Below are 10,840 nucleotides of genomic sequence, written 5' to 3'. Positions count from 1 at the left end.
TGTTGTGGTTGCCATGCTGGTTAAGTGTGCCTTGAATTCTAAATAAATCAAATCAAATGTTATTTGTCACATGAGCCGAATACAACAGGTGTAGACCTTACAATGAAATGCTTACTTACAAGCCCTTAACCAGCAATGCAGTTTTAAGAAAATACCTAAGAAAAAAAAGTAGGAGATAAGAATAACAAATAATTAAAGAGCAGCAGTAAATAACAATAGCGGGATTAAATACAGGGGGTACTGGTACAGAGTCAATGTGCACCGGTGTCGAGGTAATTGAGGTAATATGTACATGTAGGTAGAGTTATTAAAGTGACTATGCATAGATCACTAGCAAAGCACCCCCACACCATCACACCTCCTCCTCCATGCTTCCCGGTGGGAACTACACATGCAGAGATCATCTACTCTGCGTCTCACAAAGACACGGCGGTTGGAACCAAAAATCTCAAATGTGGCCTCATCAGACCAAAGGACAGATTTAATGTCCATTGCTCATGTTTCTTGGACCTAGCACGTCTCTTCTTATTATTGGTGTCCTTTAGTAGTGGTTTCTTTGCAGCAATTTGACTATGAAGGCCTGATTAATGCAGTCTCCTCTGAACAGTTGATGTTGAGATGTGTCTGTTTCAAGAACTCTGTGAAGCATTTATTTGGGCTGGAATTTCTGAGGCTGGTAACTCTAATGAACTTATCCTCTGCCACAGAGGTAACTCCGGGTCTTCCTTTCCTGTGGCAATCCTCATGAGAGCCAGTTTCATCATAGCGCTTTCAAAGTTCTTTAAATGTTCCGTATTGACTGACCTTCATGTTTTAAAGTAATGATGGATGGTTGTTTCTCTTTGCTTATTTGAGCTGTTTTTGCCATAATATGGACTTAGTCTTTTACCAAATGAGGCTATCTTCTGTCTTCCACCCCTACCTTGTCACAATACAACTGATTGGCTCAAACACATTAAGAAGGAAAGAAATTCCACAAATTAACTTTTAACAAGGCACACATGTTAATTGAAATGCATTCCAGGTGACTACTCTTCAAAGGGGGAGACACTCTATACCCAAACTGTTACAGACCTACAGTATATCAATCCTACCCTGCCTTTCTAAGGTCTTCCAAAGCCAAGTTAACAAACAAATCACCGACCATTTTGAATCCCACCGTACCTTATCCGCTATGCAATCTGGCTTCCAAACTGGTCATGGGTGCACCTCAGCCATGCTCAAGGTCCTAAACAATATCATAACCGCCATCGATATAAGACAATACTGTGCAGCCGTATTCATCGACCTGGCCAAGGCTTTTGACTGTCAATCACCACATTCTTATCGGTAGACTCAACAGCCTTGGTTTCTCAAATCACTGCCTCACCTGGTTCAACAACTACTTCTCAGACAGAGTTCAGTGTGTCAAATCGGAGGACCTGTTGTCCGGACCTCTGGCAGTCTCTATGGGGTACCACAGGGTTCAATTCACAGGCCGACTCTTTTCTCTGTATACATAAATGATGTCGCTCTTGCTGCCGGTGATTCTCTGATCCACCTCTACGCAGACAACACCATTCTGTATACTTTTGGCCCATCTTTGGACACTGTGTTAACAAACCTCCAGACGAGCTTCAATGCCATACAACTCTCCTTCCGTGGCCTCCAACTGCTCTTAAATATAAGTAAAACTAAATTCATGCTCTTCAACCGATCACTGCCCATACCTGCCCGCCCGTCTATCATCACTACTCTGGATGGTTCTGACTTAGAATATGTGGACAACTACAAATACCTAGGTGTCTGGTTAGACTGTAAACTCTCCTTCCAGACTCACATTAAGCATCTCCAATCCAAAATTAAATCTAGAATCGGCTTCCTATTTCGCAACAAAGCATCCTTCACTCATGCTGCCAAACATACCCTCGTAAAACTGACTATCCTACCGATCCTTGACTTTGGCGATGTCATTTACAAAATAGCCACCACACTCTACTCAGCAAATTGGATGCAGTCATATACTACCCACCACTGTGACCTGCATGCTCTCGTTGGCTGGCCCTCGCTTCATATTCGTCGCCAAACACACTGGCTCTAGGTCATCTATAAGTCTTTGCTAGGTAAAGCCCCGCCTTATCTCAGCTCAACGGGTCACCTTAGCGGCACCCACCCGTAGCACGTGCTCCAGCAGGTATATTTTACTGGTCACCCCCAACACCAATTCCTCTTTGGCCACCTTTCCTTCCAGTTCTCTGCTGCTAATGACTGGAACGAATTGCAAAAACCACTGAAGCTGGAGACTCATATCTCCCTCACTAACTTTAAGCATCAGCTGTCAGAGCAGTTTACAGATCATTGCACCTGTACATAGCCCATCTGTAAATAGCCCACCCAACTATCTCATCTCCATATTGTTGTGTTTTATTTTTATTCTCCTTTGCACCCCAGTATCTCTACTTGCACATTTATCTTCTGCACATCTATCACTCCAGTGTTTAATTGCTAAATTGTAATTATTTCACCACTATGGACAATTTATTGCCTTACCTCCCTAATCTTACCTCATTTGTAGATACTGTATATAGACTTTTCTATTGTGTTATTGACTGTACGTTTGTTTATTCCATGTGTAACTCTGTGTTGTTGTTTGTGTCGCACTGCTTTGCTTTATCTTGGGCAAGTCGCAGTTGTAAATGAGAACTTGTTCTCAACTGGCCTGCATGGTTAAATAAAGGTGAAATAAAAAATACATTTTAAAAACTACCTCATGAAATTGGTTGAGAGAAGGCCACGATTGTGCAAAGTTGTCTTCAAGGCAAAGGGTGGCTACTTTGAAAAATCTCAAGTATAAAATATATTTTGATTTGTTTAACACTTTTTGTGTTACTACATGATTCCATGTGTATTATTTCATAGTTATTATTCTAGTGTAGAAAATTGTAAAAAATAAAAACCCTGGAATGTGTAGGTGAATCCAAACTTTTGACTGGTACTGTAGATATTTGTTTTGTTGTTACGGTGGAAGTTAAATCCAAAGCCAGGGAGGATGTGACCAGGGTGAGCAGGCACATAGAGGCGGAGGGGGCTGTAGATTAGAACACCCTGAATGACAGTACTGGAACTAGCTCAGCCAGACACACATCCCCATGAAGGGAAATGATATATTTCCAATTGGATCAATTAGGAGCTAAACCAGATAGTGATTTGATCTGTCAGAGTGAAAAATGTGAGTATGTGCTTTTCAAATGGAACAGCAAGTCTCACAACCCAGTGAGTGTGAGTGAGTGCTCACCCCTCTTTACATTGGTGAACCCATCCATCTGTTACACCTACAGGGGGAGAAACATAGTACACCATTCTGAATGGGCCTTGTTTGAAATGCAACAGCAGCATCTAGTGACTGAATGAATAACTACATTATATTCAGGAGGCTCCTGCAAAGAGTATTTTTGCAAAGTATTTTTGTAACACACACTGACACGTACCTAATAATTTAATTCAGACTCCTATTGGCTATTTAAATTCAGCAGAATTTCTAATACTAAGGCAAATTAACAGAAAGTGTGACTTGGGTTGGAATTATGAGTTGAGGGTTAAGGGGCACCCCCAACATGATCAGTGAAAACAGAAATGATTACCAGACTTATTAAGAAAGTACTATTTATTAAAGGTTAATATCACGACAACATGCACAATACAAAGATTGGTGACATTGTCCTATCCTGAAGACCTCGTTTAAATAAATAGTTTGAAGAATACAGCCTTCAGATGAAATGGTTAGTATATCAAAAGAAGATTACAAATGTGTAAAGACCACAGCCCAACAATGGTCTTTTCTTGTATGCCTTCACTCCCTCGCGTCACAGTTTGAGAAATGGAGCGAGGAAAACATAAAACCACTGTTACGGGAGTCCGTAGCCTGGCTCCAGCTAATGTCAAATGTGAGATACAACTGGATTGCTTTGATAATTGTAAGTGCCACATCATCCCATAAATTGTCAAATGTCATTAACATTTAAGAACCCCTGTGGATGAGGGTAATTTCTCACCTATCAAGGCACAATGCCTTGTCTTCCTTCAAGGCTTCTGATTAATCATGTCAGTAATGTTTGCATATGAACATATGAGAGAACACTTTTCCAAATCCAGGGTCCAGATAGCCTCAAATAGTGTTTATGGCATATAGAAACCATCAACATAAACAGCTGAATACAAGCACTTAAAACCACCTAAGTGGTTGCTGGTCCTAGTCTAGTCAATTTGACCGTAAATCTGTAAGTATTGTAAATCTAGTTGAAGAATAAACATGTCTGGACAATGCCTAGCTACTCTGATCTGTATGAGAGGTAAAGCACACTCAAATGTTGTGTCTCCAGAATTCTCACAAAAATATATCTTGTATTTGTTTAAACAATACACTACCACATAGGTTACATCATGACACAACTGCACTTCAAACACGGTGCATCTGCGTGGCAAGATTTAAACAAGTAGGGAGCAATGATTACCACCTCTGTGTATAATTAACAGATACACTAGAATAACCATCCTTCTCTGCAAACCTGACACGTTAGCTTTCTTTGGGGTAACACCTTTGTTGATTCATTTTAGTAAAACATTTAAAGCATGGTCTGCAGAGTACGATTAGAGTGGGGAGTTCAGTTGAAGTTGTGTAGCTAAACTCCTCTCTAGGGAGCAGAAAGACAGTAGACGTTGTGGTTTCTTTTCAGTTACATCAGATAAACACATTTTTCTTCTGTGGGTAGCAGAGCCTAACTCCTGATCCCATGCAAGCGAGTAAAATGAGATTGTGGTGTGTGTGTATGCACACTGCATGTAACAAAGGAAAATATCTAGCATTTCATCAGCCTACACTTTGAACACCAGCTGCTAAACACTCAATCTGGTGTTTTTTTGTGGCCAAGGAAAAACAATACCAGGCAGTTAGTTCATTGTTGGGTTTCCTTTGCCTCCACCCTTCCTACAGTAGTGAAATCCCTTGCCCTCAGCGCTCATAAAGACACAAAGAGGCCCCTCACGGGTACTATGGCTGGGTTAGTGGAGGAGTCACATCAGGTGTGCTGTCCATCACCATCCTGCCATATCTATACCAGCAATTATTCACTGGGCTCATCCATAATAATCACCAGTGGTGACAGGAGTACACCCGCCAGTGAATGCCCTAGTGGGGTTGTGGGAGCACAAACCTGAAGGGAGAGGAGTAACCTCGGCCAGTAACCGGTCTTATCTGAGCACTAGGGGAGAACAAAGATAGTGTATCTTCTTCCCTCGTACTCCAGCCTGGGTGGAATACTTCACTGATAAGACTGACTGCACTGAGGAAATAAACTCATTTTCAACCGATGAGAACTTGGTCCTCAATGCAACACCGGGTTTGCCTTGCAAACTTCTTTGTTAATGTTATAGCTTCAAGATCTCTTCCAGTAATTACATTTTCAATTCAGAAAATGTTGCTATTATTTGTCATATTTGAATTTGACACTTCACATAAGACTACAGTGCTTTACACTAATGTGAATTGGCAATTGATTGTAATGGTCACAAAATCTTATACTCGAGGGAGAAAAAAAACAGTACTTCCAAGTTTGCCGTTCTAGAAGAACTTCACAAGAATATTGAATACAAAACGAGAGCTGGATTAAACTAGAGGTAGCTACATTATAATGACATCCCTAAGAGTTGCATTACTACTTTGTAATGAAACAAGCTACCAATCTAGTTTACACCTGGCCTTGAATAGTTCCCGTAAGACAAAGCTTTCCTCCAGTTGATTAACTTGTTTTGTTTCATGTGTACAATATATCAAAAGTACATTGTCTTACTAATGGTGCAAAGCAAAAGAGTAAGTCTGCAGATTTCAGATTAATACATTGTAGAGAAGGGGAAACTTCGCATCACTGCAGTAAACCTATGTGCATTAACACTGCTCTAACTTATCTACTTCATTCAATACCCCACTTAAGGCCTATGCTGTCTACTTTGCAGCCCCTTTGCTAGGTAGCTCAATGTCCGGTATTCAGTCAATAATTATGTATGTTGAAGAAGCCCACACTGGTTGGAGACTCCTTGACTGTGACAGTGACGAGATTGGCAGTGACGTCAGTAACAAACACATGCTCGATAAGGCTGTGAGTGGGCTTCCAGTCCTGGCCGGTCTGGACTGAGATGGACAAGTCCTGACTGTTACTTGGGTAGGGAGAATCCTGGTCAGAGTCTGAGGTGCTCTCCTCACCGGTGCTCATCTCACTCCGGAGGACCTTAGCCTGTTTGCCACTGTCTTTAGAGGCAGATCTCTCCCGCTTGCCCAGGATGTCTCTGGCCTCTGCGGAGGGGTTCTGGACAATGCTCTTCTCAACCCTCCCCTGGGCCCTTGTTGTAGTCAGCCTCTCAGGCCTCTCTGTCATGACACCCGCTTCACTGATCTCCTCTGCTTTGACCTTATCAACTCCAGGATGGTTCTTTCTGGGCTGTTGTCCACCAGGCGTGGCAGGACTCTGGACAGGATTTTTCTCTAGACCATACTGACCAACTGTGTCTTTCCGTGCTGGGTTGGCGGTGCTTCGCAGGTTGGACACTGGCGCGGTGCCATTGCCTGGAGTACCGTTGCCCGGTGATGATTTGTTCACACTCTGCAGGTTTAGTGCCTGAAGGCTTGCAGCTTGGTTGGCAGGGCCTTTAGGAGTGGAGAAGGGGGCAGCAGTTTTGTTATTGGGTACCTGCTGCACTGGTGTTTGCCCAGGGGCATCTGGTTTCTTCTGCCCATTGTGGGAACCCAGCTGTGGCTGAAAAGCTCCTTGCAGGTTGCCATTGCTGGTTGAGAGTTTGGAGTTATGCAAATTCAACGCTGCTACGCCAGGAGATTTGCTTGCAGTTGTTTTTAAGTCCAAACCTGCTCCACTGTCCACTTCAGAGACCGACAGTTTGAAGTCAGAAGCTTGACTCTTGCTCTGGTTGAAAGAGAGAGAAGCTAAGGTATTTGACCGGCCAGAGCCTGCAGTGTTCATGGAGTTTTTAGTAGTCCCACCCTGGGCCAGGGAACATCTGCCCTGGACACTCAGAGGGCCTCTGCTGTTCAACCCCATGAAGGTGAAGCTGGCTGGGTGAAAGGGTTTCTTGATTCCACCTCGGAGGTCTGCAGGGGAGTCTTTGGCAACTGTCTTTATGATCTTGCGCTGGCCCTTGTTCTGTTGAATGGCCTTCATTTCTGCAGGCAGTGCTTTCCTGCCTCGCTTCTTCCTCGGGGGCTCCGGCTTAGCCACAACAATCTGTGCTTTCTTCTGAGGGACAGGGTGGAGCTCCCGTGTTCTGGGACCTGGTTTTGCCTTTCTATTGTTGTTATCATCGTCGTCATCATCCGAGGAGGACGAAGAGGAAGAAGATGACGATGATGAGCCAGATGAAGATGACGATGACGAAGAGCTGCTTGACTTTGACACTTCAGGCACAGTTTCCTGAAATGAGGAAGAGAGAAGTCATTTTACATTATATTTATGACATTTTGGTAGAAAATACTTTTCAATATTTGTAAAGGTCTTGAGGAAAGCATACCACAACTTTTCGAGGTCTCCCCCTCGGCCTTTTCCCTCTCTTGCAGATTAGGATTTCCTTTTCTTGTTCACTGTAAAAACAATATATAGGAAACATTCATAAGCAGTAGTTATGGTAGAAGTAGAGCAGGAGTCAAGGATACAGACCGAGCACTGTTGAGTGTTTTGGAAACCATCTGAGGAGAGGACATGTAGCCTTCTTCTTGACAGAGACATATGGAATGTGTGTTCATGGCGAGACAGAATTTTTTACAAGTAACATCTCGTGAAGTATTGTCTGGTCTTGCAACGCACAATGCTTGGCAAAAACAAATCAGGGGTTGCAGTAAAAATCCCCAGATGCTCATCTGAAATCATTAAATACGCTTTCACTTTTGGAAATTTGGTTCCTGTATTTGTTCCACCCCCTCATTTCCTGCTGTATATGCGTTTAAATTGTTGTTATCCTTCTACAAATGTATGTTTGCAAAGGAAAGTATACATTTGAAATGAAATATTTTCCCTGCTTCAGTTTTAAGATTAACTGGCACGTATGACTCCTTTTATTTTACAAATGCATTATTTTATCCATTACCAATTCAAAATAATGTATTTTTTTAATAAAATGTATATTGAACCGAACGGCCATCAAATAAAACTTGAAGGGCTGGGGAAACCTAAACTCATATCGATGTGTTTACAGCCTGAAAACATAGATTGTATGCCGATCTGTGGGCTCCACATTGGCTTGAATGGGGCACTATTAACCCCTGCCTGAGCATTTCAGAGGGCATTGTTTGGATATAGTGGATAGCTCACTCAGTGAGGTCCTGGGCAAATAGAAACTCACCTCTTGTTAAATGCAGCCAATAATCTTGGGTCAAGGATGTTCGCTTGGGGCTCCCAGCTATTGTGCCTGAAGCAAAAGGAAAATATGTCCATCAAAATACTCAAATCACTTAAAAATGTCCACATTGCAGTACTTCTTGGTAAAAGTTGATGATACAAGTTAGTCAATGCACTGATTGGACCAGTGTACCACTAATGAAATGTAGGCCTAGTGTAACCTAACCTAGTGACTAGAGACCTAGCATAACCTATACCCTAGTGACTGTGTAGAGATAAGAGGCCTGGTGTAACCTAACATAGTGATTAGAGAAAGGAGGCCTAGTGTAACCTAACATAGTGATTAGAGAAAGGAGGCCGTGTGTAACCTAGTGTAGAGATATGAGGCATATGCAAAGAGCTGTGAGTGGGAGGGTTAACCACATAGCAAAGGGGGAAGATAAGGAGAGAAGTTTATTTAAAACCAAGTGTGTAGGATCTGCCGCCTTCACAGGAATCAGAGAATCTCAAAAGGGCCAATACTGAGTTAATGTAGAAAGAGATCGCGAATTGGCATGCACATTATAATTTCCACCAACCACGTCTTACCTGTGTATATCACAACACATTGACCAAGTCGATGGCGCTGGCAGAATCCGAGAGCAATGTGAGGATGTGGGTTAAGAACGGGGTGTGAGTGACAGGCAGAATGCCCATTGATGATGGGATTAATAGCAACAATGAAACCGAAGGGACAAGGGAAAAGGGCAACTGTGACAAGGACGCGCTGGCAGCTGGAGCGCCCGAAAGGCGGGGGCGGCTGATTTACGAAGATTCTATGTATACTACCGAGTCACGTTAGGCAATAAATAAACTATATCACATTATCATATACATTTAAACAACCATCACAAAAATTAGGCAAGTGTACCAACTGGACACTGTAGTTTGTGGGATGTGTTTGAGACGGGGCATACGTTTCCCAACCCAAACCTCTACCAACTCCCGCTTGTAATTTATTTATCAATAAAGCATATAATATAAAGCTAGATTGATAAACCATTAGCTAGAGCTCCAGTAAGCGAGTGATCAAATACGAGTTTCTATAGCCTAGTTTGTGTGGCCTAATTACTGAGAAAATTTTAAATAGACAAACCAGCAGATATTGAATACGAGAAACCAAAACCCTAAACAATCTGTTTGATTTGCATAACTAACGAGGTTAATTTCCAAACCTTAAAACCAATAATAATAATAGTAGTAGGAGGCAAGCGTAAAACAATAATTTATCGTTTTCACGTGTAGCATGTTTTCGAGCGAATTTAGGCAATGTATGAATCCTTTTACTACAACAGTGAAGCAAAAAGCGACACGTTGTTGTTGTTTTCATTGTTTGAGGCTGCACTCGCAGCTGCAGCACCACTTGTACTTACTTGGATGACCATCCCCTCCACTTTACAAGAAACTCTAACTTCCCCTGCGAAAATAGAGAAGGGAAATGTTACCAAACTGTGGGCAGAAAATATTTTGGGTATGAGAAAATTATATTTGACAACATCTAACCTTTCTTAGACGTTTGTTCAGGATGCATTCAGCGTCGAAAACCTGTTCTCCTACGGCGCTCAATTCCTCCATGTTCGCTCTTGCCTACTCTAGTATTTTATGAAAAGAATGGAAAAGAGGGCGGAAAGAAAACGCATTCTCGAAGCTTGTCCCTTGGCAGTTACCGTCCCTGTTAACGTCACACCTCGACGTGTGACCAATCAAATCGTTTTCACATATTGTGGTCAAAAATGTTATATTATATTGACAAGATAATCGAGTGACCGCTCAAGCAATGGAACTACATGTCCTCAAAGATGGAAGGCGGGAGGGAGGAGGCCAGATCAGGTGAGAACATTATAGCCAATGAAAGGGCAGATACGTGTCTGAACTACAATATAAAGTCGTTTTTTGTTTCCGAAATGCCACGTGCGTCCACATATCAGCGAATTCCTAACAACATAACCATTATGAAACTTAGAACAGATCAAATAAGCCTCATGTAACAAATTAGCAATTACATCTGTTGTTGACCAAATTGGACACTCTCATTGACCTCCATGCAAAAATGCCTCCCTTCGTGGCCTGTTTCATGGACAGATTTTGGGCGGAGTAAACTCTCCCTTCACCTCTTCCTCTCTGTTGTGGTTTATTGAGCACCACAGTGGCAGCGTCATAATACCCACAAAACCTAGCGGTCAAACAGGGAAATGGTTCCAATCATTTTTCCACCATTCATTTTTCCCATAGTGGATTTTAGAAACACTTAAAAATAAGGGCTGTGCTCCATTTAGGCTTACCCTGGCGTGACGTATTGAAAACCATATAAACCTCTCGGGCAAGGTGACTTTTATAAATATAATCGGCTCTATTTACTCTCTGATTCGAAAATGCTAATTAGCATCATGCAATACTACAAAGCCCTGCAATCCCCTGCATGTCAT

General features: G+C 42.3%; 1 protein-coding gene across 1 annotated transcript; it reads right to left on the bottom strand.

The window, feature by feature from the left end:
* Positions 1 to 3,625: 3,625 nt before the first annotated feature.
* Positions 3,626 to 10,619, bottom strand: LOC112215389 (chromobox protein homolog 2-like). The gene is made up of 5 exons (XM_024374387.2): positions 9,918 to 10,619; positions 9,788 to 9,831; positions 8,380 to 8,445; positions 7,552 to 7,621; positions 3,626 to 7,454 (listed from the first exon to the last, which is right to left on the bottom strand). Exons 1-5 carry the CDS (start codon positions 9,987 to 9,989, stop codon positions 6,024 to 6,026), a joined length of 1,683 nt encoding a protein of 560 aa, XP_024230155.1. The 5' UTR covers positions 9,990 to 10,619; the 3' UTR covers positions 3,626 to 6,023.
* Positions 10,620 to 10,840: the final 221 nt, after the last annotated feature.

Source organism: Oncorhynchus tshawytscha, linkage group LG27, assembly GCF_018296145.1.
Source record: "Oncorhynchus tshawytscha isolate Ot180627B linkage group LG27, Otsh_v2.0, whole genome shotgun sequence".
Taxonomy (NCBI): domain Eukaryota; kingdom Metazoa; phylum Chordata; class Actinopteri; order Salmoniformes; family Salmonidae; genus Oncorhynchus; species Oncorhynchus tshawytscha.
Note: the sequence above shows the minus strand (reverse complement) of the source record. Positions and strands in the feature narration are given on the sequence as shown.

Bases quoted from the DNA above. Each gene is read 5' to 3' on its own strand.
- LOC112215389 (XM_024374387.2), bottom strand. From the start codon at position 9,989: ATGGAGGAATTGAGCGCCGTAGGAGAACAGGTTTTCGACGCTGAATGC. The intron at 9,832-9,917 runs GTTAGATGTTGT...CTATTTTCGCAG, and splicing joins TGAACAAACGTCTAAGAAAG to GGGAAGTTAGAGTTTCTTGT. The intron at 7,622-8,379 runs GTGAGTTTCTAT...TTGTTTTTACAG, and splicing joins TTGGCTGCATTTAACAAGAG to TGAACAAGAAAAGGAAATCC.